This window comes from Castor canadensis, chromosome 13, assembly GCF_047511655.1.
Source record: "Castor canadensis chromosome 13, mCasCan1.hap1v2, whole genome shotgun sequence".
NCBI classification, from domain to species: domain Eukaryota; kingdom Metazoa; phylum Chordata; class Mammalia; order Rodentia; family Castoridae; genus Castor; species Castor canadensis.
In genome coordinates, this window is record NC_133398.1 from 14089370 (window position 1) to 14117181 (window position 27812).

The 27812-nt window shown below is 49.4% G+C and overlaps 1 protein-coding gene across 6 annotated transcripts in view; it reads right to left on the bottom strand.

Moving 5' to 3' along the window:
* Positions 1-458: 458 nt before the first annotated feature.
* The window catches only part of Gsn (gelsolin), a 54090-nt gene continuing 26736 nt past the window's right edge, over positions 459-27812 (bottom strand). For 4 of the 6 annotated variants that reach the window (XM_020173104.2, XM_020173100.2, XM_020173103.2 and 1 more), the window contains 16 exons: positions 25927-26131; positions 25211-25365; positions 18427-18588; positions 17059-17208; positions 16050-16139; positions 13966-14098; positions 12779-12867; positions 12405-12620; positions 10442-10575; positions 7613-7703; positions 5725-5895; positions 5001-5175; positions 3885-4009; positions 3624-3701; positions 1785-1845; positions 459-842 (listed from right to left, as the gene is read on the bottom strand). In XM_020173104.2, the coding sequence (XP_020028693.1) occupies positions 673-842; positions 1785-1845; positions 3624-3701; positions 3885-4009; positions 5001-5175; positions 5725-5895; positions 7613-7703; positions 10442-10575; positions 12405-12620; positions 12779-12867; positions 13966-14098; positions 16050-16139; positions 17059-17208; positions 18427-18588; positions 25211-25365; positions 25927-26122 (2196 nt within the window). In that variant the 5' untranslated portion in view covers positions 26123-26131 and the 3' untranslated portion in view covers positions 459-672. Of the gene's footprint in view, positions 843-1784; positions 1846-3623; positions 3702-3884; positions 4010-5000; positions 5176-5724; positions 5896-7612; positions 7704-10441; positions 10576-12404; positions 12621-12778; positions 12868-13965; positions 14099-16049; positions 16140-17058; positions 17209-18426; positions 18589-25210; positions 25366-25926; positions 26132-27504; positions 27576-27625; positions 27785-27812 lie in introns of those variants that run through there. The other 2 variants (XM_020173097.2, XM_020173098.2) reach the window with 2 other exon arrangements.

The following is a 27812-nucleotide window of genomic DNA, read 5'->3' on the forward strand; positions in this document are numbered from 1 at the left end:
TTATTCTACATGGAACAAGCCAGACACAGAAAGTATCATACAGTCTCACTTAGAGGAGCTACCTAGACTAGGCAAATACATAAGACAGAAAGTAGAACAGAGATTTCCTGGGGGAATGGAAGGTTATTATTTAATGCACATAGTACCTATGTTTAGATGATGAAAAAAATTTGGGTATGGGTAGTGGTGTAAATGTGTGTAATGTCACTGAATTGTGTTCTTACAAATGGTTAAATGATAAGTACTCTGTTATGTATAGTTCGCCACTAAAAAAACCCAACAACAACATGAAGAAGAGGCCCAGAATTCACACACAGGGTGTGTATAGCTCATGGTTCCATGGAGGCACCTCTCTGGATGTGGTCAGAATTACCAGGGCCACAGACAGAGCAGAGACTGACGTTACTGCCGGGTGATTAGGGCTGTGGAGTGAGGAAGACAACAAAGCCACATCAGGCTAACACACTTCAAAAAGCTTTTATTGAATTTCGTTTCCAAAGCACAGATATTTCAGACAGTTTTGCAAAGACCCTGAATGTTCGCAGGGCTATTTTTGGCTACTGTAAAAACACACACTCACACCAGAGTCACCCTGCTCACCATAAAATCTCTTCGGAAGATGGACAGTTCTAAAAGGCACTGACCAGTGACCTTGGTGGGCCTTGCCCTTCCTCAGGCAGCCAGCTCAGCCAGGGCCCTGTCCAAGGGGTCCACGGACCAGTAGTTGTCATCCCAGCCGAGGAACCAGCCCACAAAGGAGGGAGGTTCAAAGCCTTGCCTCACGACGGTGATGGGGGTCCGCCTGTCCCGATTAGCGGGGTCCGTCTCGATGTAGCGCTTAGCTGCAGACACACATGGGGGAAAAGCAGATCCAGGAATTCTTAGTGCCTCCATCACCAGGGAGAGAGAGGGTGGTTCGGGGCAGGGGTTGCCAGAGATGTTTCTGGTCTTAGTGTCCTTACTGCCTACCCTGCACTGGATACCACCGTCCCTTACAGGTAGTGACACCCAGGTGGGTTCTCCGCTGCCCTGCCAGGAAGACAGGAAGGCACAGGAAGGACCCATAGCTTCACAAAGCTTGCAGCCCTTCCTTGGATCTCTGACTTTTCCCTGGCAGTTGAAAGATACTAAAGCATCTGCTTGTAGGCTTCCAGCCCCTAAGTCAGCTCTAGTCTGCTGACTAGGTTTCCACGTTGGATGCCCTTGTGCATCCTGAGAATTGGATGTGGCTGTTCCTTCCTTCCCTAGTTCACCCTGAAGCTTTCTGAAGGAACCCATCTATTCTTTAACACGTGCTGTAGTTTGGATCTGGAATGGCCCCCGAAGGCCCACGTGCTAAAGGCTTAGTCCACAGCTCGGTGCTACTGGGACGAGGTGGGAACCTTAACAAGTAGGGACTTTTGGGAAGGAAATAGTGGAACTTCCACTTCTTTTCTCGCACTCTTTATTTGAAGTCCTCTCCATGAGGTGAATGGCTTTCCTCTTCCACAAGCTCCCCACCATGATGTTCTGCTTCATCACAAACCCAAAAGCAACAGGGTCAACTTACCATGGGCTGAAACTTCCAAACTGTGAGCCCAAGTAAACCTCTCCTTAAAAGTAGACTGTCTCTGGTGTTCGTTACAGTAACAGAAAGTTGAATGACACACAACCCCACACAGGCCTTATGAGGGGCTGACCACGAAGGAGGAAGTCCCGCCCTGTGGTCGCTAATTCCCAGACTAATGCCGGAAGCTGTTCCCACTACCCTACAGCCAAAGACCTACAGAGACTTGCATCCTCACCAGAGGTCAAGGCTTGTGTCTTTTCCTCTTCCTGAGAATCCTTTCCAACCCAGACAAAGACCTGGAGGCAAGATGTGAAATGAAAAGTACATGAGGGACACTGACCAAATTCACAGCTGGGAAAGAACAGAGAAGTTCTCAGTACCAGACAAGACTGACTTGCCCCGCGGATGATGACTGGAAGGATGTGGAACAGAAATTGCAAAGTGGTGTTCCACAAACATGTTTTGTTTGCCCACCTATCAGTCTGTGACCTGCAACATCTTTTTCCAATGTAGTTACCGATGATGATATAAGAGCCAAATTTCCAATGTCTCTTGAAAAACTGGAAGATCTGGCAGCGTTGGGCCTTCACCCTCTCTTGGATGACACTGAGTAGCAGGGCCCCTTTGATGGACAATTCTAGTTTGCCTCAGACTCCACCACGCCTTCATGTCTCCCCATCCCAATCTGCGCTTCACTCATTACCATTGCTGACATGGTACCATCAGGCATTGAGCCAGAGATCTTGCTCTAAAAGTTCACGAATCATCTCTTTAAAGGCGTTTATTTGCTCAACAAATGAGTGGCTAAACATATTCTCACTCGCTTATCCATCCAACAGATATGCAATTAAGAATTACTATGTGCCCATCTCTGTCTGTCTTGGTCAATATGGGCCTAAGACTTAGAATAAAAACCACTCACCATTTTGAATTCTTATGACAAGTTTTTATATTACACATAAAAACCTATTCTGCTGACTTTTATGTATCATGTATTTTTCTGCATTTCTTTTATTTTCAGGAGTACCTGCCATTGACGAAATGGCACCGAATAATAAAATGGCAGACTTGAAGGCTCTTCCTTATTTACATACATGTTTCCCACAAAACTGGAATCCCCTAGGTAGGTACTGTGTTCATTTTGTTCCTCATAGGATCCCACACTCAGCATGTTGCCTGGAAGACAGTGGTGCTGAATAAATGCTGGCTGAGTGACTGAGTAAGCAGATGGACAAACAGATGAAGCAGCCAATGGATCAGCCCATGGCAACAACTGTATGGCTCAAGTTGCAAACATTTTGGCTTTCGTCTTCCACCTAGGGGTTCTAAGAAGCAGCTGGTGAGAAGAGGCTGTGTGTTTATGGCCAGCCGTTCTACAGGCCTGAGGACTCTGAGAAAAGGCCCTTGGTGGGAAGGGTTACTGACCTGACATCTCCCCCTCCACACTCACAGGAACGAGCCTTGAAAGGGTAGTAGCTTCTGCTTCATTCATTCCTTTATGCCCAGCATCCAAAACACGAAACATTGGGCACAAAGCAGGTGTTCAACCAATACTGGGTGAATGAGTGAATGAATGGATGAATGAATGAATGAAAACCATTTTCCCCTGCCCAGTTCTCCTTCACAGCCTCCCCTAGGTGGAGATGAAGAGACAGAGCCCAGAGCTCTCCCAACCAGGAGGGCACTGCCAAAGCTCCACCTGCATGAGTTACCACCCTACTCGACTTTCCTCACCAGCAGATTTTTAAATCTTTAAATTTAAATTTAAATTTAAGTTTTTAAATCTCTTGCTTTAGCAAAAGATCCCACTGAGGCCAAGGGGGACAATGATGTGGTCATCTGATCTGCATTTATGTGGTGCTCTATGGTTTTTAAGCACCTGCAAGGTGCTTCACAGCTGAGACAATGGAGGTTCAGAGCAAGAAGCGATTTGAGGCAACTTTCTGGCAACACCGGTGCTGTGGGACTTGTCTGGCAACACGTGCCTCTTTCACAGTCTTCTGGCAACTGGCCTTAGAGCTGGAAGATCAGCTTCTCCCACTGCCTCTGGCTTCACTTTCTCTTTTGCACTCACCTGGTCCCAGGTATCCAAAAGCATGACGTCATCAGTAGCCAGGTCTTCCTGCATGAGCTCGCCAGGAACCTCTTCGATCTGGAAAAACCCAGAAGAGGTAAAGGAAAGAGCAGAGATGGCCCCCATTTACCCCGCAGGAAGGGCTGCGGAGCTGGTCCGGTCACAGGAGCCTTCCATCGGCACTGTGCCACGCACAATGGCCCGCAGGAGCTCAGCTCGCTCCCAAGGGGGAGAATGGAGCAGCGACCTCCACAGACTCACCACAAAACGCCCAATCTTGTTGGAACAGGCGAAGAGGCGAGGAGGGTGGGCATCCATCTTCTTGTCCTTCAGCCGTGGGGATGTGCGGTAGGCAGCCTTCCCGCCCAGGGCCTCCCAAAAGCTGTCTGTAAGGGGAGGCCGCACCAGTTGCTAAGGAATGCCACTGCCCCACCCTAACACATCTGTTCAAACCCTGCCCAAGCCCAACCACCGGTGCTCCATCCCCACCTCCACCTTAAAACCCCAGGAGGTCAAGAGGGAAGGGAGTTGAGGGAATTTGAAGATGATAAAAGGAAAGCCTGGAGAGGTTGGCCACACAGTCAGGATGACAGTCCTGCAGGAAGGGGATAATCACCCTCACTCAACAAATGAGGTGGTTGGGACTGAGAGATGTTAAGCAACTCACCCAAGGTCACACAGCTAGTAAGTGGTAAAGCCTGGATGCAAATCTTTTCTGACCCCAACTTCCACATTCTTTCTACTATCCCTGCTCTGTCTATACCTGCACTGTCCACATGTGGCTGATTAAATTTAAATCCATTACAATGAAATACAGTTAAACGTTTGGTTCCTCATTCCCACTCATTCCTGCTAGTCACAGTTCAAGTGCTCAAACTGGAGCCAGGAGCTATGCTGTGGAACATGCCCGCCTCATAGAAGTTTACTGACTAGAGCTATTGCAGACCAGTGTACCCTTCCCTGAGCTATGGAGGGAACAAGCTCAAACAGAAACGACAGGGGAAAAAAAAGACAGAGGCCTGGCATAAGGAAGTTCCTGATCTATGTTTGGAAAACAAAGCAAGCCTGTGGCTTTCCTGTCCATGCAGATTTTAAAGAGGAAGAGAGTCAGCTGCCCCTCTGATGCCATCACCCCTGCTGCTTAAGGGTCACTTCAAGGTTTCCCGGAAGTGACCGCCTCCTCCAGCAGCCTTTCTGGACAGTCCCAGCCTGCACCAAGCTCTCCTTCCTTTAGTTTCTGGAGACTGCCCTCTTTGGACCACAGATGCTTCTGTCTAACACACATTAAGGGATGGACACTTGGAGGGATGAGGAGATGGAGTCCTGAACAGAAGGAAGGGTGAACCTGACAGCTGCAGGCCCTCTGCTCGCTCCCACCTGGCTCGCTGCCTTCTGCCACCTGCACAGGCTGGGCCCGCAGCACCCTCAGCAGCTCCTGGGCACCTGTCTTCTCTGCTTCACTGGCTCCTGCACCCACCCACAGGTAGGCAGCCGAGGGGGTCTTCAGCACAAAGGCATCATTGGAGTTCAGTGCACCAGCCTTAGGGAGTATCTGAGAAGGCAACACTTCGTTAATCAGGAACCAGGGGAAAAAAAAAAACCAAAAAACGCTGCCCCTCCTCACAGTCCAGGAGACCCTAGAGCTTGGAGCACAGAATTTGGACACTGAGGGGTTTATCTAACTCCCATGACTCTCTAAGACACTGTGACCTAGTCAAGATGATCTAGAGTTCTGGGCTACATTAACAAAACTTGAGTGCCTAAAACAAAGGAGGTGATAAGAGTAATTCTTCTCCAGGTTGAGTGGATGATCGTAGAGAATTACGTCCAGATGAAAAGCACAGTAGACAACTAGGATGGAATCAGGGATGGTGTCCAGGTTGTAGAGAACTGATTATGTGAAGACAGTAACTGGCCTGGTATGGAAGGTATGCAAGGGACACTGAGCATCTTGATCTGAGGAAAGTCTAAGATAAGACAATCCTGCTGCTTCTTCACCCCTCACCCAGCCCCACCCAACCCTGGGCCTGGAGATTAGCCCCTCAAGCCTGGCAGGTTTCAGGACAGGCAACCCCACCTATGGTCCAGAACCTGACATTACCTCAACGGCCCGGGTGGCTCCAGAGCTGCTGGCCCGGACCTGGAAGAGGCGGGTACTGGCAGGGGCCGTCTGCCCGCCATCACGGGAGGTGCCCCCCTTGTAGATGATCATGGGCTTCCCGCCAAACAGGCTCATGAGGTGGGCGGGCTCCTTGCCTTGAACCACACGGCTCTGACAGGGAAGCAGGAGAGCAAGTCAGGAAGGAGGGGGTGTGCCCACCCCCCCAAACAAGGCCATCGCCCAGTGTCTGAGTGTGGCATGCATCATTGTGACCCCACGGTACACAGGCCCAGGACAGGGAAACCAGTGTTCCAGGAAGGCTGGAGACCACACTGTGGCCTGAAGTCCCTGGGTGCTGCCTCAGCTGCCCTCCCCTTCTTTATCCCCATGAGGACTTGTGCTGCTGACCCTGAGTCTGGTCCAAGAATCAGGGGAGCCCATGTTTGCAAATATTCCCTTAAATGGAAGCATGGGGATTGTTCGTGGACATTCTTCCAGCATGGTGACGTCAATCCCAGACATGAAAGCCAATGGAGTGATACCAAAAGAGCCTTCTAGATCTGAAGGGATCCTTGTACACAGCTAGTGCAACCCATAGTCAGGTTGTAGTCAGTGGTGTGATGGGGGAGGGAAGGACAAGATCTTCACCAAGAGGGATCCCATCTGCTTCTGCACTGAGTGCCTACCTCCCTTCACTTCAGAGGCACCATGTAGTCACTGCTAACTAAATCTACACAGTGACCTCATGTGTGTGCTGTGGTTACACCATGACCTGCCACTGGTGGATCACAGCTCAGATCCCAACTCCGCCCTGATGGAGAGAACTTGGATGGGTGTCCCAACATCTAGGACTTTTCCTCTTTAAGATGGGGCCACAGTCTTGTGCCAAGGTTGTTGTCAGGATGAGATAAGTGACCATCTCAGTTAGAGCCTGGCATCCAGACTGTTGCTGTCATCAGGACAGCAGCCTAGATGCAAAGCCAGAGCCCTGCCCAAGCCAAGGGCAAGGGCAAGACAGAGCAGCAGACTCCTCTCTACTTCCTTCCAATCTCCCTCCACAGCCTGGCCTGCTCCCTTCCAGGGCTCCCCTCAGCAGCCAGAGCTCCCTTTTTAATGAGAAATCCCTTCAGGTTTACCATTCAGCAACTTTCCATTGTTTTCTGGATCAAGGTCAATGTTCTCCATGTGTTGGCCTCCTTGAGTGCCCCTCCAGCCTCATATGGCCCCTTCTCCCTCACCTTAACACCTAATGTTCCTCCACCTCAAGACCTCTGCATAAACTCCTCCCTCTACCCGGAAGTACTTCCTTCAATCTTTGCTTGACCAGCTCCTACTCATCTGTTAGGCTGAAGTATCCTGTGGGGGAAGGGAGGGTCCTCTAATCCAATTAGATCCTACCTAGTATTATTCATGGCCTTATATTTAATATACATGTATGGGGGGGGTGCCCTTTGAGCCAGGTATAGCTCTAAATGCTTTACAGATATTAACTATGTGCTCAGTTCTGTGAGGTGGCTACAGCTATCCTCATTTTGAGAACACAGTGGCACAGAAGTGCTCAGAGGTGAGGACAGGATTCAAACCTGAGTATCCTGGCTCCATAGTCATCTTAACTGCTCAGCCACACTGTCTGTCCTGCTACCCTCTCCCACTCATTCCACTCACTATGTGATCACGCACTTGTGGGTCTGCATGTATTCGCAATGCCTGTCTCCACTTAGACTATGAAAGTCCTCGAGGCAGGGGAAAGGTCTGCGTCTCCATGGCTGCAGACACGGCGTCCAGCACACAGAAGCCCTGCATAAGTATTTACTGCACGGATGGATGGGTGGACAATCAGACAGATGAGTGAGCATTTACAGCTGAGAGAGGCAGTGGACTGGCTCACCTGAACAGGGGTACCTCCCAGCTCCTCATCCAGCTGGGCAGTCAGGATGGCGGACGCAGCAACCTCATCCTGGGTAGACTGAGCACCCTGCCTGAGAGAGCGAGTGAGAATCAGTTGAGAACTGCATGGACCCTGGGCCTCTTCCTGGCTTGGGCCTGAGAAACCATGAATTCTACACTATAGGTGATAAATGGGGGATGGAGGAGGACAGGGACTCTCTCAGGAGAACCCAGAGACAGGAGCCAAACCAGCACCACCTACTCTCAGCTTGGATCCTGCCTTCTCGTTTAGATCCCAGCATGACAAAGGATTTCCTTACCCTAAATGTGCTCCGTAGGGGACTGGCTGGGACATCCTGTGCTGGACAGCCACTACAGGGGACCCTGAGACCCAAATGCAGGATGCAGAAAAGTAGCCAGGACAAGTCAGAGAATAGCAAGAGCAATAAGAGCCCATTTGTGGAAAAGACACTAGTTGAGTTAGCCTCAGGGAACATGTACAGAGAAGCCTGCGTGGATGCTCACTGAAAGGTCCACGGTGCCTGAGCTGAAATGGCAGAGTTAGGGGAATTTGGCCTTTCTAGACAAGAAAAAAAAAATGCGCTTTTTTAAAAACATTTTTTAAGGATTTTATACCATGCGTGTATATTATCTTGTTTAAAAAGTTTAAATTTTGCTTTGAGATTGTGAAATAGACAGGCATTCTACAAGGTAACTGACTAGTGCTCTTCAAAAGTGTCAAGTCATGAAAGAAAAGGAAAGACTGAGAAACTGTCACAAACTCAAGGTGATAAGGAGACACGAGAAGCCAGTGTCCTGTGGGAACCAGGCACAGACCCTCGGCCAGCAAGGGCACACAAGTGGAAAACCGGTGACATTCAAGGGAAGGCTAACTACTTTGTATTGCATCAACGTCCGGCCCTGGTTGATGGCTGTGTAAGATGAGAGCCTAGGGAAGCTGGGTATGGGTACACAAGAACTCTCTGTACTATTTTTGTAACTTTTCAGAAAGTCTAAAATTATTTCAAAGCAAAAAGTTTGAAAAAGAAGAAATCCAATATCCAATAACCAGACAAAAAGTCTGATACAGTATAGTAAGAGGAATACAACTATTTTTATCTTTTCCTTTTGGTGGTACTGGGGTTTAAACTCAGGGCCTCGGGCTTGCTAGCTAGGCAGGTGCTCTACCACTTGAGCTACATCTCCAGTCTCCTCTTTTTTCAGTGCTGGTGATCGAACCCAGGGCCTCATACATGCTAGGCAAGTGCTTTACCACTGAGCTACATCCCCAGCCTCAAACACACACTTAAAGTACCAGATACCATTTTATAAACTATCAAGTTAACAAACATCAAAAGTTTGACAACACACCCAGTGGTGTGGCTAGAGGGAAATGGGCTCTCACACGTTGCTGGTTGAATGTGAAATGTCAAGCGTAATCTCAAGGGAACTTGGACCTAGCTATCATAATGTCAGGTTCACGGACTCTTTGACCCAGTGATCCCACTTCTGGGAACTCACTGTAGAGGAACTTCTCTAAACATTCAACATGTTTGTTTAAGACTCCTAATCTCAGCGATGCTTGTAATAGCTAAAGACTGGCATCAATCCAAGTACGCACCAGCAGGACATTTGTTAAACAAACCATAGATAGCCACCCAAAGGAATATTATGCCACTGCTAAAAAAAGAAAAGACAACAAGGAAGCTCTCTATGCAACGACATAGATTGATCTCCAGGAAGAATTCAGTCAAAAAAAAAAAAAAAAAAGCAAGATGCAGTACAATACATATAACAAACCATCTTCTGTGCAACCAACAGAGAGAATTAGGAATACTGAGTCATATTTGCTTATATTTGCATAAAGAGTTACTAGAAGGATATATAAGGAAGTATTGAAAGTGGTGGCCCAGAAAAGGGTGGGGTTTGGTGAACAGGGAGAGAGGGACTAAGGTAGGAATAAGATTTCTGAATATTTTTTATTTTCTGTTTTAACTTTAGAACAATGTGACTATATCCTCTGTTTTAAAATAATTAAGTCATTGTTTTTAATTGACACATACAGGTCAATGGTTCCAAAGAAAACCCGTGAATGCTTAGGATACATAGAGTTTAAACACAACTGGTGACAACAGCAGACTGACCGAGAGCATCTCTGCATCAACTGAGCTGCGGAATACGCATGCAGGAATTTCGTTTCTGATTGTGCTTGATCAAAACCGTGTGTGATAAATCCATGAATAAGGCAGGCTTTCTGTATAATAATTGCACACGTTTATGGAGTGCAAGAAAGTAATTTGTAATTTCCAGAAACCCATGTGGCAAGATAAGCTTGTGTTGTGTGTGGCAGGGACTTGGGGGAGGTGTTCTGTTGGGTTGTTTCTCCCTGGTGACTGCCTCTCCCACAATGGATGTGTTGTATTTCAATAAGAGGAGATTAGGAATTGTTTGGAGACAGGAGGCAGAGATGGGAGGATCGAGATCCAAGGCCGGACCAGGCAAAGTTAGCATGAGGCTCATGTGAAACACATACTAAAAGCATTAAAGGGGGGTTGGGAGTATGGCTCAAGTGACAGAGCATGTGCCTAGCAAGAAGGGGGTCCTGAGTTCAACAATCCTCATCCACTGCCAAAAAAGGTTGCTTGAGAAATCAGACAAGTGGCACTGCCAGTGAATGAGAACTGTCCTAACAGGGTGTGGCTGTCACACCTCAGGCCCCACCTCAGATTTCCCTCGGTCTGCTCCCTCTCCTCTTCTTGTTGCCATGTGCAGGCCCAGCAAGGACCCCCAGGTTCCCCCCAAATCACGGCAGATGGTCCCAGACCCTCACCAGTTGTAGATGATCTGTCCTTGGCGGCCACCATGGCGATAGTTGTACAGAATGATGTAGCTGTCGCCTCCATAGAACTGCCCATACATGGCAGGGTCCACAGGCACTTTGTCGGAGCCTTCGATTCTCCAGATCTGCCAGGACAAGGCTGGGGTTAGACACTGTGTGGCACCCCCACCCCCACTGCAGGCTTGCTGGAGACCACAGAATGCTAGACCACCATATAGACAATGGGACAAGATTTCCATAGGTGAGTCCACATGAGTTCAGGAAGAAGTTAGATAATTTTCCCAAATCACAAAGCCAGTAAGACAGGGCTGGGACTCAATTCCAGATTTCCTGCTGTGGCTCCTCACCCATAGCCCTACCCTACAATGTCCTTTCCCCTGGGAGGGACTATCACGGTCACTCCTGAGGAATGCAGACAGCGAAGGTTAAGAGCCAGACTCAGGTTCCATCCCCATGGAGGTCGTGTGGCCTTAAAAAGCTTGCTTACCTGCTGGGCCTCAGTTTTCTCATTTGAAAAATGAGGCTAACAACCATACCTGCTTGCTAAGCTCAAAGTAGGTTTTTTTTGTTTTGTCTTGGATTTTATTTTTTTATTATTTTATTTTGCCAGTACTGGGTTTGAACTCAGCGCCTTGCACTTGCAAGGCAAGCACTCCACCACTTGGGACAAAGCCTCCATCACGCAAATGAGTTCATCCATGAAAGTCTAGCACGGTGCCCAGCACCAGGTGCCGCTCTTAATATAACATAACTATTACAAATATAAATATTATTACTGATGTTACCATTATTCATATCATTATTGAATTGCCTGGATTTTATAGGTCGTCTCCAGATGCAGAGTCATTAGCAGGTGGCCTCAGAATGACCCCTGCTGGCAGGTCTCTGCAGAGCTCTGGTGATACCACGTTTTTTGAAGTGGTCAGGAGGCCCTGCAGTGCCACCTGGTGATGCAGTGGAGACACTGCGACACAAATCCTACCATCTCTGAATCTTGGAAATTCTTGAAGGTGATGGAGTAGAACCAACCCCATTTTACAGGTGAGAGAATGAGGCTCAAAGAGGAACTTGCCAGGCTGCCAGGGCTCCACTGCCTTGCATCCTCCCCCACCCACTGCAACGATGAATGAATAACAACCAATGACAACAGCAATAATAAATGAAAATGAACACCATCCTTATTCTTCCCATTAGGAATTCAATGTTGGTCCAAAGTGGACCCCACCCCTCCCTCCATCTTCACTGTGACCATTCTAGTTTCAAGGGCATCATCTTCTCTTCCCTAAACTTTCATCCACCTCCTCACAGGCCACCTTCATTTTCTGGCCTCTGACCCACATTCACAGTGGGTTTCTAAAGCACACAGTGGAGCCTGTCACGTGTCTGCTTTAAAAAAGAAAACAAAGAAAAGCACCTTGGCACCCAGTGTCTAGAGGATCAAGTCTCCCACAGCCTTGGAAACAGCATTCATAGCCCGATCCTGAGGATGGGGACAGCACCCTCCTCCTGCAACAGCAGTCCTGCCTAGAATGCCGCTCACTCTCCGCTCTTCCTCCCCTGCTGCAAACTCCTACTTCTATTGTGATGCTCAACCCAAGAGTCCTTGTCCCAAGGCAGGCCACCCCAGCCATCACAGCCCCACTGTCTTTCCTGTGCTCCCTCCTACCTCCACTGATCATAGGTCTGAAAAATCCACTGTGGCTGTGGTCACCTCCCCTCCCACACTGGGCACTCCTAGGGGACACAGTGGGGTCTGAGGCACCTGGCACAGGCCTGGCACACAATAGGTGATTAGGTGTTACTTATAGACAATAACTAACACAAAAGGCTTTCATCTACCTAAACTGGTAGAAACCGCAAGGAGAAATGTCTTTGGGGAAGCAGAGGCAGTGCATGAGCCAGAGATGCCTGGGAGGGAGCAAGGATGGAGGGGCCTGGACATGGCCCCCGGTACCTGTTTTTGGCCTGTGCCATCATCGTCCATGCCGTGCTGGGCAGCCATGGCGGTGGAGGTATGCAGGGTGGCAGCATCAAAGGGCACACGCTCCACGTTGGCGATGTGGCTGGAGAGGTAGCCCAAGCCAGGGCCATCTGTCTGGTCTGGGTCCCGCCAGTTCTTGAAGAACTGCTTGAAGAGTGGGGTCTCACCACCCTCAGGAAGGACCGAAACCTGGGAAGGAAACAGGAGGAGCAGGATGTGGCTGGGCGGCCTAGCAGGGGACCTCGGGTAAGCCTCAGAGCCCCATTCATAATGAGGGTGGGACATCCCAGCCCATATTCCCCAACTGGACCCATCCCTTCCTGACCACGCTGGCCTCCAAGACTCACCTGGGTCTGCTTGGGGTATTCCATCTTGGAGATGAAGTCAGAGGCCGTTTTGAGAGCAGCCTTCCTCTCCTCTGTGTTGGCCTGCTTGCCTGTTGACAGTCAAACAAGTGATGGAGGGTTAGGACCCTGGGGGGTCTGCTGCATCCTCACAAACAATGGTCCGGGCACAGGGGCAACTAACCTGCCTCCCTACTCTCAGAGAACTCACAGGACTTGGCCAAGGCCACTCAGCCAGTGGGAAAGCTGCAATTCCGACTCTGTCCCATGGACAAAGGGCCTGTACACTATGCACCCCAGCCTCCCTCCAAAGTGAAGGGCTCCTCCCCTCTCCTCTGTCTGAACTCTGTCCTCACCCTGAGAGCCTTCCAGCACCAGGTAAGCCCCTAGCCAGTCAGTGAACAGATTTTCCCATGGTCAAGGTCAAGACCTGGGTCACTTGGCCCAGGTTTCAGGGGTCCAGCAAGTAAAAATAGTAGCAACAGCATGCAGACACTCTCTCTGTACACCCACTGCCTCCCTCCGTCTGCCCTCTTCCCAGAACTAGTCTTAGAGCATCCTGGGAGGACCTTGAGGGTCTCCTTGAATGCCTCCAGGACTCTGAGAAACATGTGCCAACATTTTCCAAGATCCTTTCATAAAACACTGCCTAAATATCAGGCACGGTAGTGGATGCCTTTGGTCCTAGCTACTTGGGAGACAGAGGTAGAAGGATGGCTATATGAGACCAGCTGGGGTGAAAGCTCAAGACTTTATATGGAAAACTTCCTAGCAAATGCAAAGCCAAGTTCAAAAAAAAAAAAAAAAAAAAATCCACAGAGTTCCATGCTTCTCAAACAAACCAGATCACTTCTGTGAAAGACTCCATTGCCCAGGAGCAACTCACAAGTCCTACCATAACAACTGTTTAACATCGTCCATCCACTGTGGCCCATGAGCTTATGTGACACAGAGCAGATATAAATTTTTATATAATTTTTACATGATGCCAATTAAACTATCAGGAGGGTGAGTAAAGTATCCAAGGTCACACAATGAGTCAACTGCAAAGCCAGGGTGTTAGCCCAAGACCCTGATGTCCACTGCACTAGGGTGCTTCTCTTTCTTCTGCAGGGCTGACTTCTTAGAAGCCCCGGGAGCTCCCAATCAAGGTCCCTGAGCCCAGGTGGGATCTGCCTTGAACCCAGCACCTTTCCAGACGAAGATTTTCCCGTTTGTGCCGTGGTCCAGGATGAAGCAGTCCTCTGACCTCAGGGCCCCCTGGGTGAAGGGGTTCTCATCAGCCACTAGGGAGACAGACATGCTGCCTGCACCGTTGGAGACCTGAGGAGACAGGGACAGAGAGCGGCACGTGAGCTGCTGAGCCCAGGGAGCCCTCCAGCTCAGGGGCACAACTGGCCTTTCTTAAAAAACTTCCTTTCTGCTCTGCCAGGTCTGCTGACCCATACGTGGATAGAAAATGCACCTAGAAAGGGAAGGGAGGATAGATGCAGCAAGGTCAGAGGCTTAGGATGAAGAAGATACCTAACCTCAACGGTAACAAAAAGACAAGTAAAAAGAGCTAAATGCAATGTGCTAGCCTGGGTTGGAACTTGGAATGAAAACCTGGGAAATGCAGAATAAAGTCTGTACTCAATTAATAGTATCAAACCAGGACCAATTGCTTAGCTGTGACAAATGTACCTGGCTATGTTAAGATGTTAAGGAGAGTCATGGTATGATGGCTTTTGCCTGTAATACCAGTTACTCTGGAGGTGGAGACAGAAGACCACTGTTCAAGGACAGCCTGGGCAAAGGAAATTAGTGAGACCCTGTCAAAAACAAGCTGGGCTGGTGATGCATACCCATAATCCCAGCTACAAGGGGAGGATCAAGGCCCTACCTGAAAAATAACAAAAACAAAAGGACTGGGTGTGACTCAAGCTGCAGAGTGCCTGCCTAGCAAGCATGAGACCCTGAGTTCAAATCTCAGTACTGCAAAAAAAAAAAAAAAAGTAAAAAATTGTCAAGGAAAAAGGAAAAGCTGGGCAAAGGGTATAAGAATTCTGTGCAATATTTCTATAAACCTAAAAAAATTCCAAAATGAAAAATTTGTTAAAAACAAAATGAATCACTCTAGTGAAAACTGGAAAGATTGGCAGCACACAGTGTTTACAGAGTGCTAGATAAACAGATGCTTTCGAATCTGCAGGGAGGGCAATGTGGGAGTTCTGGAGGCAATTTAGTGAAATGCAGCAGCCCCAGATCAGTTTTTAAATCACCAGGGAGGAGCTAGGGATGCAGCTCAGCTATACAGCACTTGCCTACTATGAAGGCCAAGGCCCTGGGTCCCATCCCCAGCACTGCTGTGTGTGTGTGTGTGTGTGTGTGTGTGTGTGTGCGGTGTGTGTGTGTCTGTGTGTGTATGGTGAGGGTGGATCACAAGGAAGAAGTTATCAACAGTCGTTAAAAAGTCATTCTTATCCTTTCTCAAGAGCTGACCCACTTTCAGTCCATTGAAAGTATATTCCTTTCCTAATAAACTTTATTATTATTTTCACTAAAAAAGTCATCAAACATAACCTGCAAACACACACACACACACACACACACACACACACACACACACACACACACACACACTTCTGCAATATTCCCCCAAATATTTTCTTAAGATACTTTCTCATCCTCTTTTGGGGGGTTTTGAACTCAAGGCCTTGAACCTGCTAGGTAAGCGCTCTACCACTTGAGCCATACCTCTTGCCCCCTTTTCTTGCTTTAGTTATTTTTCAGATAGGGTCTTCCATTTTTGCCCTAGCTGGTCTCAAACCTCGATCCTCTTACCTGTGCTTCCCGCTTAGCCGGGATTACAGACAAGAACCATCATGCTCACCTTGTTTGGGATACAAGCATGCCCCACCACACCCAGTTCTCATCCATTTTTTTTCTTGTGGGCTCCCAGAAATTCTGCAAGTTGACCCTTCTGCTCAGGCATGGTGGCATATACCTATAATCCCAGCTTTTGTGAGGCTGAGACAGGAAGATGAGGGGATTCAAGGCAAGCCTAGGTTATATACCAAGGTCCAAGCCAGCCTGGCGCCTGTCTCAAAAAATTAAAGATAAAAATGTTCACAGAGAGAGAGAGAGAGAGAGAGAGAGAGAGAGAGAATGCTTCCATGTGTAGACAGATCCTCACCCCCAAAATACCAGGCCCCAGCAGAGGAGCTGAGAGGAGCTGGTCTCCTGCCCCCCTGTCCTGTCCCTGTGCCCAGGGAACAGCGCACCTGGGGCTCACCTTGTACAACTTGGCCAGCTTGCGGTTGGCTGCATCCTCCTTGACTGTGTCCTCAGTACCTGCAGGCAGAACTGGCTTGGGGCCCAGCACCTGTAGGAGATGGGATGAAGGAGAGAAAGGGTGGCCATAAGCACGGAAAGTCCTGAGGCGACCCTTGACAGACAGGGCTACACAGGCAGCCAAGGTGACCCTCCATGTGGAGTTCCTCCCCATCCCATGTCCTGCTTCTGCTCCAGGCCTCCTGTGTGTGGAACTCCTGGATCTGTCTGTCCAAGTCCTTCCCTCTCTATCCCTTGCCTCCAGGACTGCCCTTCCAATAGGTCACCTGCCTTCTATTGCGTTTGACTGCAGCTCCTGAACACCTTCCACTACAGGCCTGAGAGACATCTCACTTCACCCTCCACCCTCAGAGCCTATGTTCACTTTCCATTTTGGGCCTGTCCAGTCTTAACAACCCAGCTACTGTCGCTCCCGTCATGGCTGATGTCCAGGCTCCTCTTCTCCATAAAATCAGTCCTCAACTCTTTCCAAACACTGGAACAGGAGGTCCCAGGGAAGCAGAAGCTAAGTAGCCCAGAGTAGAATTTATGGTCTCCTCCTTTTCCTGGTGAAACTTGCCTCTATTGATACATCCTTGAAACGCAAAGGCTGGCAATTCCATCATGCTATAAACTAAGTAGGTCATAAACTATCAGGAACAGTCAGGAAAGAAAATTGGGAGCTGAGTCTCAGTTTTCTCAGCTGGGCCCCAGAGGATGCTGGGAGACCCTCTTTCCCAGCTGCCTCCAAGGATTTGGTCTGCTTGGCTGCAGGGTGAGGCTCCCAGCATGCACCATGTCCTGGGATTCCAGCCCAGCTCTCTGGGGAGTCTGGGAGTTACCAGGGAAGCTGATCTCAGGTGCATAGGACTGGCAGAAAAACAACCCATCTTAGGGGAGGTACAGAACTCACTGTTTCCTGTATTCTCCTCTGATTACCCCCACCCATCCTACCTACACCCCATGGGCACCTGCAGCATCGCCTCAGGCTCAGACCCTTCCTCAGACACATGGACTTGGGCCCGGCCACTCCGCTCATTGTCACGGATGCCCTTGGACACTTCTGTGGTCTTCAGTCTTTCAAATTTGTTGCTGTTGGAACCACACCACTGGTAGATGTCCTGTAAGACAGAGACCCTAGAAGTCACCCCCCAGCCTTTGTAATATATGAGATTCAGAAACAGGCAAAATGAACTCATGCAACTGAGGGATTCTGGACCATGTCTGCTCTCGGAGATAAAGGGGCTGAAAGGGGGCAATAGGGCTGGTGACATTGTGTTTCCTGATCCAGTGGTACATAGGTGTGTTTGCTTCATGAAATTCATAGAACTGTACCCTCGGGGTTCATTTTTCTGTGTGCCTGCTACACTTCAGGAAGAAGATTATTCCCAGCATTTGGAAGGCTGAGGCAGGAGGATTGCAAGTTCCGCAGCAAGACCCTGTCTCCTAAAAAAGGAAGGGAGGGAGGGAGGGAGGGAGGAAGGAAGGAAGGAAGGAAGGAAGGAAGGAAGGAAGGGAGGGAGGGAGGAAGGAAGGGTGGAAGGAAGGAAGGGTGGAAGGGTGGGTGGAAGGGTGGAAGGGTGGAAAGAAAGAAAGGTGGAAGGAAGGGAAGGAGAGAGAGAAGAAGAGGGAGGAGGAGGAGTAAAAAAGAAAAGAAAGAAAGAGGGATGGAAGGAAGGGAGGAAAGAGAGAGAAGGAAGAGGAGAAAAAGGAAAGAAAGGAAGGAAGGAAGGGAGGAAGGAAGGAGAAAGAAAGAAAGAAAGGAAGGAAGGAAGGAAGGAAGAAAGAAGGAAAAAGAAAGAGAGAAAAAGAGCTTACCCTAAATGTCTGTGAGTGCACTGTCCGGCCATGTTCATTTTCAGGTTTATGTTCACATGATCTGTGAGGCATGTGGGTTACAAAGCATCACTCGTCTATGTGTAAGGCAGGACTGGGGAAATGTATCCCACACACACATGGTCACACTCCAGGTACGCAAGGACCACACATATGACACGCACATGTGGGTCCAGGTCTACGCATGGGCATTCATTACAGCACCCATGTTCATGCCTGGTGGGCAAGAACCTACAGCTTCTGCCCCCGCCTGCATGTGCTTATCAGCGTGTGCACAGAGGCTGGCGTCAGGGAGTCTATGTGTCAATCAGAGTCGAGTACACTGTGCAACCCCTGTGGACCTGAGGTCTGTGCCCACGTGCACAATGAGCTTCAGTCCAGACGTGTGGATGACCCCTCCATACGTGGGTCTCCCTATGGTTGTCCTGCCATGTCTGTGCATCTGAGTGTGTCACCCTCCCCAGAGTCACAGTGGCTCCTGGGAAAGGGCAGGCAGGACTTACATTGCCCAGGTCCAGAATGAAGCAGTCGCCATTGTTGAAGCTGTCCCAAGACACAGGCACCTCAGTGGCACGGACCACACGCCGCCCTTTGACCTGGAAGAGCCTCTGCACTGTCACCTCATTGGGTACCACGTGCTTGAATCCTGATGCTACACCTCCTTCCTGTCACGTCAAGGAAACAGTGTAAATCCATTAGTCTGACGGAGGGAGTGCAGGGAAGCAGGTGTGGGGGAAGGGCTCAGGGTGAAGTAAACGACATTCTGGCTTGTGCACTGGCTTGTGGACCGGGGCCTTCCAGCAACACAGTGACACTCAGTCAACTAAGGACTTTCCCTCATTATCTTGTTTGAGACTGGGACATTCTTATTCCCATTTCAGGGAGGAAAACTACCATTCAGGGAAGGAGTAAAATTTGCTGAAGGTCACACAGTTAAGAAATATTAGATTCCCTATACACCACATCCCACTAAAACTCATACTCCACTACAAAGACCCCTGAAGCCACTTCCCTGGATCAAAGTACTGAAAACATTTCTTCTCAAAACCTGCATTCAGCATTCCCCAAGCGATGTTCTGTGGCACCTCCTCCCCCAAGATACTCTTCTTTTTTTTCTCCTTATCCCCCACTCCGATATTCTTCAAGGAAAGGGTTTCATGATAAATATGTAGAGAATGCACCTTACTCACCCTCCCTGATTGTTACACACTGCACGTGAGCCTAATACAGACTGACAAATTTTATAGCAAATGCAGCTGCTTGTCTTTTGTTTTACACAGGCATCTCCATATCTTATTGGATCAGAAGGCACTTTTCTCTACCACATCCTGCCTCCAGCTCCAGTGTCCTGCAAAAATCCCACTTTTGAGAAATGCTAATCCAAATTTAAATCTTTCCTATCCTTCAAGGCTCTAAGACGTCTCACTGGACTATGCCCAGCCCACGCCTTCAGAGGCAGTAGCGGGGAGGGGAACAGTTAGCCTACCACAACAGTGCTGGATGGTTTACGTAAGTCTCTGCCCCTCTCTGAGCTTCAGGCTTCTCCTCCACTTTCTGTAGTCATCTCAAGTTCAGCAGGGTTTCCCTGCCACAATCCTGACTGACCTTGGCTTGCTAGAAAAGGAAGGAAAGCTGGCTGGGGCTTCCAGAAGTGAGCATTCACCAGTCCCAGGTTCCGAGCTAAAACAGTGCTTACCTAGCCACCTGTTTCACCCAAGGGAAGTTGAAATTAATGGGCTCTCGGGTGTGTGGCAAAGTCCAAGCTTGAAACCTTGCCTCCTCCCTCCACTCTACTTCTTCCTGCTCCATACACCATGGGTGGAGGTAGACGAGCTTCATAAGACTAGAAATGCAGCTGCCCAAGCCAGGTCCCTCTCTGCCCAGCTCTCTCTGCAGAGTGCTAAGTCTGACAGTAGCCACAGACTGGATGGAGGCAAGAAGACAAAGGGAGCCTTTTAAATTGAGTTCTTGTTCTATCCCCCACAGTAAGCAACACAGAAGTGTCTGTGTTGTGATGACGCCCGCCATGCCAGGCCATTTGCATGCACTCTCGATGAGAGAGGTATCACTATCCCCATCTCATAGACAAGGAAGTGGAGCCAGATCTTATAGCTGGTGGATGGTAGAGCCAGGGTTCAAACCTGCCCCCTCAGGTTTTCTTAGAGCAAAGATCATTAGGATCAGTCAGGATGGGAGGCAGGAACAAGCCGTCTTCAGAACCCTGTTTCAAGAAGAAATGTTTTCCTGTTGCTGGAAGTTGGAGCACCCCTTGGTGTTCATTCTTGGTATCATCATGAGGCCTTTCAAGAATTTCTTGGCTGAGCAGAGAGGCCAAGGCCAAAGCATCAAGAGCTGACTTACTGCCCTTGCTCCCTTTGTCAAGGGCCCTTCAAGGAAAGCAATGTGTGCCATTCAGTATAAATGACCTCAGTGTGGAACATGGCTGCCACTATTGACTTGGCCAACCACCACTCAGCAAGCCTGTAACTTTTCCATTATAGGAGTAATGAGTACAGGTTCTGGAGTGTTAAGCCCAGAGGCTCAGGGGCTGGAGGCATTGATGCCTGGGATCTAGTGGAGGGCAAGTGCACAGGCAGACAGGTTCTGAGAGTCTGCTGGCGACAGGTAGAAAACGCATCATCACCCCACACTCACCTGCAAACTGTTGGGGTGCTGCTGACAGAGTGCCAGCTGGGCTGGGCACCTGCTGTCCATGCATGCCATGCAGTCCTTATAAGCCCATAAGGTGGGGACTCTCATGGCCCCACTTTGCGGGCAAGGCATGGAAGTTCAGAGAGGTTAAGCACATGCCAAGGGACCCCACTAGTTGGCAACAGAGCCAGGTTTCACCCCCAAATTCTGCCCTTAGACACAGCCTCATCATCCATCAGCCCAGAAAGTCCTGACAGCTATGGGTGCCCCTGGCCAGCAACTGTACCACCTGGACCTGAAAAGCTTTTCCAGAAAGGTGGGTGCTAGAAGGATTCACTGACTATTTCTGCTGATTTCCTCAGAGACAGAGAAATGTAGAGATAGGAGGAAAGAAAGATCAATCCCTTGTTTTTATACACCCTAAGATATTTTACTTGTTCAAGCCTACCTTTTATTTTGTTATTAAAAAATGGGAAACTTTTTAAAGAGGAAAAGGGTTGTTTTATGTCATAAATCTTGATTCTCAGGAATTTTCTATAAATATTTATTCTCTGTATAAAATTTATAAAAGAATACTTGATTTCTACTGGTTATAGACATGAGTTTCCTGATTACTCTTACCCAGGGAAATGGTCTTGGAAAGATTAGTTAACAAAAAGGATATTATCATAAGACATTAATAGACCTATAAAAGGCCAGGGGCAGGAAATTCTTGAAGTTTTTCCTATTTTTTTACTGTGTTCTTTACGTTTGGTTGTTGTTTCCTACAGTCTAGCCATTAGGTGGGAAGAGATTGCCACCAAGTTATTTGAACAAAATTCAGTAAGATAATTGTCTCACTAAAGCAGATACCTTAAAAGCAACTGAGGCCAATAGGAGAAGGGGACCAGGAACTAGAGAAAAGGTTACATCAAAAAGAATTAACCTAGAAGGTAACACACATGCACAGGAAATCAATGTGAGTCAATGCCCTATATAGCTATCCTTATCTCAACTAGCAAAAACACTTGTTCCTTCCTATTATTGCTTATACTCTCTCTACAACAAAATTAGAGATAAGGGCAAAATAGTTTCTGCTGGGTATTGAGGTAGGGGGAAGAGAGGGAGAGAGCAGGGTGGGTGGTAAGGGAGGGGGTGGGGGCGGGGCGGGGGGAGAAATGACCCAAGCATTGTATGCACATATGAATAATAAATAAATAAATAAATAAAAAGAGAATTGTTTCAAGAACCACTTCCTAAATCAAAGTGAGAAGATAGGTAGATAGATCTGTTCATGGCAAGAGTAAAAGAAACAAACCACTGTTTGATATGTATCTATAAGGGTAAACTCACAGGACACTTTTCCTTTCTGAAATGCAGAAATATTTGTAATATTTAACATTTTACATTAAGCTTGCCTTACTTTTATAATGGGAGGGGAAGGAGGGAAATAAAAATTTACATGAAAAAATGCTGAACTGTTTATGAACAACTAAAAACTTGTTGAGAGGCCGGACCCCTCCATCCTCTAAACCCAGAGTCTTTCTGTAAGAAACAGGAAAGAAAAGATTCCAATGATTGTCTGGGTTTCCAACAGTCCCTCAGGCCAGGGGTTCCTTAGGACTCTGCCAGACCCAGATTGCATTTGAACAAAAGGTTTCAAATAACTCAGCCCCAGGGGGTCCCGAGGGTGTGTCTGAAGATGGAAGGGAGGGGGTCCCAGAGGCTGGGGAGGAGGAAGAGGGATGGAGGGGTTATGAACTATGTCACCCTATCTCTGGAGTGGGGGTGGGATTACAGAACAAGAAGGGCCAGACCCAAAGCCAACCCTTCCTAGAGAGAGGCTCACCACCTCCCTGTCCCTCTCACACTCCAGGGTCAGAAGTGGCTCCCAGGATGAGGCTTTCACAGGAACAAGTCTTGCATAACAAGCCCTGCTCCTCGGAATCTATAATTGATGAGGGCGCCAGGCCTCAGGTGGGGCCTGCCAAGTGCAAGTGCGGGGGTGGCCTGAGGACTTGCAGAAGGTGGTAAACAGGACTGACTTTAAACCTCACCTTTCCACCAGGAGCCAGTACCCTTCAGGAGTGAGCCTCAAATCTGGGCCCTTGTTGGAAACCCACCCTCTGGAGCACTCCTCAGACCATGACCAAGAACATCCCAGAAAATCACCCCAGGATGGGGGTGGGAGCGGGTTTGCTAAACATGGAGATGCTAGACCCTATCTGAGCTAAGATCAAAGATCAGGGTTTCTTGAAATGTCCACTCTGAACCTGCTCTGTGCTGGGCCCTTTACACCTGCATGTGAATCCCAGTTCTGTCACTTACAGGCTGTGTGACCTTCGACAAGGTGCTTAACCTCCCTACTAGTGGTGAAATGAATCAAGTGAGTAGAATGCTCAGAAGAACCTCCAACACATAGTAAGTGGCCGATGATAAGAACCTCCTACCAGTTGTGTGAACTGAGGCAAATCGATTCACTCTTATGAGCCTCAGTCTCCTCATCTATGAAGTGGGATCATTACCACTCACCCTAACAGCTATAGTGAGAATTAAATGAGACCTTGTAATAAAGACCCCATATATGGTAGTGATATTTATCATATTATTTATTCCTAAAAGTCTAGGAAGCCAGTGACCTGCTATGCAACATTCTCTGACATGGTGAAAATGTCCTTCTTGCATACATGAAAACTTTCATATCTGTCACCATGTCAGGTCAATAAGCTATCCCCTGAGACCAGGCAGACAGATGAGCAAACACCTTTAGTTCCTGAAGAAACCCCTCAAAGAGCTGACCACTGCTTGGGATTCCACCTGTCGCCCCACCTGTATACAATGGATGGGCTCTTCAGGAACTTACCAGTCTTCCCGCCTCCTTGGGCAGTGACCAGCCTTCCTTATCTCGGCACCCCAATGCTCAGTCCAGGGCCTGATGGAGTGCGGAGTACGGGGACACAGGCAAGAAGTATGGCTTCTACTGAATGGTTAAGTGACCTCCCGAGCCTCAGGTGTCCTTGTCTGTGAAATGGAACTTACTGGCTTACACCCCAGCACAGCTGTGAGGCCTAAATGCAACAGTGCATGTTCCTGGTACAAAGCCTGCCACACACAGCAACACTGACAGCCACCCCTGATATAGGGGGTTGAGTTGAATGCATGATGAATGGGGAGGGGGCTGAGAGCAATGAGGATACATGTTTTGCCCAAAGTCTCATAGGAGTCAGAGGGGATAACCTTGGGACCTGCATCCCAATCTCTCTGAGACTCTACTATGTGCTCTCCCCACTTCCTGCTCCAGGAGTTGAGAAAAGACCTGGTCTTTCTCCAGCCCAGGTGCCTGGCTCCCAACCTTTTCAGCTCTCCTTCTTTAGGGTTCCAAGACCTCAGAGGGGCTGTGAGTAGAAGGCAGAGCTGCTCACCTCAGCAGCAGGAGCTCAGGGATGGTAAACTGGCAGACATGGCTGGGTAGATGCCAGGGAAGCCAGCCCAGCCTCACCCAGCCCAGGATTCTAGGCCCAAGACACACCCTGCTTCTCTGAGTCTCATAGGCACTCTCCCATCATTCAGTCTCTGTGCCTCACCTGGGAAAGATAGGGTCACAGTCCCATTAACACAGAGGACCTCAGAATTGAAGGGAACCACACAGCACATCAGTGGCATAGACAGGGCTTGAACCCTACCCTAGAACCTGGTCATGAGAGGCAGGTTAGTTTAGTGGGAAGAATGCTAGGAGTCAGGAGGTCTGGGTTCTGGTCTTAGCTCTGGCACCAACTACTGTGTGACCAACAGCCAGTTGCTTAACCTTGTTATAGGGCTATGGCCCCATATCCCTATAACATGGGAGATTTGGGCTCTGATATTAAAGCACATCTGGCTGAGAAACCTTGTTATCCTCCCTCCTCTGTCCCTCCTCTGACCAAAGAGGAACCCAACTTTGCAAATTTGTAAATCTGTAGCTTTCTCCAAGCTTTCAAGGAGCCAAGCTCTGTAAAAAGCATTTCCCAGCAGCCCCTTCACCAAATCCTCTACCAGCCCTGTAGGGCAAGTACAACTGGCTCTCCTGTAACCAGAGAAGAAAGGCAGGCTCTGGAGGTCAAGTGGCCTGCTGGGGGTCACGTAGTACATTGGGGCATAACCTTCTGGGGCTCCCAGCTTGGTTTTACTCAGTTCCAGCTGGATGGGAACTTAGAGAAAGAGGTCTGTCTTAGCCCAGACCTCATAAGAGTTCAAGTTCAAGAGATAGTCTAGTGATCAGAAAGAGGGATGTGACAAGAATACCCTATCAAATACCTAACCTGGGGCCCTCTGTTGGCAAGACTCTAGGAATGAACAGGACTGGGCTCAGGTCCACTAGGGCCTTTGAGAAGAGCTGGATTTTCACCTATAGCTCACATCTCACTGTGGGGCTAGGAAAACAATCATTTGAAGTTATGGAGAATTTTTTTCTCCCCATTTTCAGATAAGGAACCAGAAACTCAGAGAGGGAGGGTGATTTACCCAAGGTCTCATTGCTAGGAAGTGCCCAGGGTTCAAACCCAAGGCTGGTTGTCTCCAGCCTGTCTGCCCATTACTCCACAAGGCTGGAAGACAGGTGTGAGCCCTGCCATAGGCACATGTGTCCAGGCCACCCAAACAAGGTGGAGCCCAACCCACCTTGTACTTCAGGCCAGACTTGAAGTAGCCGAGGAAAGTGGGTGACTCGAAGCCCTGGACCTCACGGTGCTGCACGGCCCGGCCATTCAGGTAGTCATCCAGCTGCACAGTAAAAATGGCAGCCGCCCCACTCTCATCCTGGCTGCACTTGTTGCCTAGGGAACAGCAGAGCAGTATAAGCCTGGCTTCCAGAAGGTGGTCCCAGGTCCTTAGGAAGAGAAGTATAGAGCCGCCCACACTGCTAGGGCCTAGTCATAGAAACCAGCAAGCAGCTGCCTTCTGAGTCCTCAGTTAATCCATCTGCATAGTGGGAGCACAGCAAGGACTCCACATTGCAGAGCAATGTAGACAGAGGCTGCAGGCTCCTGACTCTAAGGAGCAAACTAGGGGAATGACTAGAGTTGGTACACAGACACTGTACGGGAGTCTCCAAGCCACCCAGAGTAACTTGTTTTACCCTCACCACACTCCTGTGAACTAGTATAGCTCTCCACAGAGACATGGGTGACTTAGCAAAGGGCAGACCACAGGTCAGGGGCAGAAGCCCGGGTCTGAACTCAACTAAGCTGCTCCAGAGTCGGGGGAGAAGAGGATATAGCCACTTAGTGCCCAGTTATCAGTTAGTTTCCTGGCGTGCCAGGGGACCAGGCCTCAAAGGTCCATGCTGTACAGGGTCAGAGGCTAGGACTGGGTTGGGGCCAGGCAGGAAGGCTCACCCAGCCAGTAGTGGAGGTCATACTGCAGATTCCCGTTTCTCAGCTGCACTGTCTTCAGGATGACATAGGCATCGCCTGTGAAGAAGTCTCCATAGAGGTTGGGGGGCACCGGCACCAGGTCGAACTTCTCCACACGCCAGATCTGCAGGCCAGGCTCCTTCCCTGCCTTGAGGAACTCAGGGTGTTCCACCACCATGCTGCTGGGCTAATGAGAGAAGGGGCAGAGCCTGAGAAGGGTCAGAAGTATTGGCAGAGAGAGACCCCAGGCATGAGGGAGGCTGGGTTCCAGCACCAAGAGCATCTCACTTGAGCCTCCAGTGCTCCCCATGGCTGAGGTGAACTGATCCCTTTCCAGAAGTTAGCAAACAGGGCAAGAGTTTATACTCCAAGTCCTCCATCTTGGCTAGCATCTGACTCTACCACTGAGCTCCTGGCCTTTTCTTGTGATGGGGGGAGAAAAGGGGCTCTACCTGCTCCCTTCCCTTTTTATTGCCAATTAGGTATGATAACTGAGGCATAAAGAGATGGACTGACTGCCAGGGACCCCCAGCCAAGATACAACATAGAGCGATTGCCTCAGACTCCAAGAGTACATGCTCTGGAACTATGGGTAGACCCCCCGCTCAGACAGCAGTGGCAAATCCTGGGGTCCCCAATGGCTCAGCTTGCTCCTTTGCAGCACTCTCATGACTCTTAGAACTAAAGGGTCCTTGGACAGCCTGTTAGCCAACCCCATTCTGCAAATAGGGAAACTGAGGACCAAAGAATTAGGGTAGGCCCACAGTCACATAGCCTAGTTGCTTTTGCTCTTTAGAGGTGGGAAGTCCTCCCATGCCTCATCCATCCCCCATCACACCCCAAGAAGGGACTGGATTGTTGAGGCCAAGTGGCCTCCTGCACTGTCTGCCTCCTTCCTCCTGCCCACCAGTACCCCACCCCCAAATCCCATATCCTGGAAAAGGTGGAGAGGACGCAGCCTGGGTCTGCGGGAGCCTGTAGGAGAGGAGGCAGTCAAGGATGGGGAAGGGCTGTTAGACATGCACTGGAGCCAGGGGTCAGGGAGCTGAGGGAGTTAGGCTGGAGCCAGAGGGTGGAAACCAGCAGGCGCAGATCACCTCAGGCCGGAACAGAGATCTGGTGGGAGCAAAAATCAGATGGGAGAAGCCAGAGAGACCAGATGGAGAGAAGAACTTGGGGAGAAGGAGGAATAACACAAAGAGAAAACAGCTGAGAGGAAGAGAAACAGGGCAAAGAAGACAGCAGACAAGGAAAAATGAAAAATAGTGATGTCCATAAAGAGACAACAGTGAGACCCTACGAGAAAGGAAAGACATGGAATGAAGATGTATCTGAAATAGAAGAAATCAGAAGAGGCAAGGCGAGAAATAAGGCTGTCAGGAGGAGAAATTAGGCAAGGAAATGGAGAAATCAGGAGGCAGAGACGGGTAAGAGACCAGAAGGGGGGCTAAGGGAAAAGTCCGGCCAAGGTAAGGTTAGCCTGTAGGGAGGGGAAACAGCCATGGCCCCAAGGCTCCCACCCTCACCCGCGAAAGCCCCAAAGCAGCAGGAAATACTTACAAAGCAACAAAACAGTTTTTCCATTCTACACCTGAATTACTCCCCTTTTCCTAGCGCTGTATCTGCAAGAACTTACAATAGAGAGTTACTCCGGGAGCCCCGGGGTCCCCCGGACACTCACCCGCGCCTCGGTCACCCGCCCCTGGGGCGCCCGCGCAGGGGCCGCCCCCCGCGACGCAGTGGCCGCGCTAGCCGGCGGCGACAGCGCGCACAGAGCCAGGAGCAGCGCGCTCAGCAGCGCGGAGCAGTGCGGAGCCATGGCGGCGACAGCAGCGTAGGACCCCGAACGGCAGCCTGGGGCCCCGGGT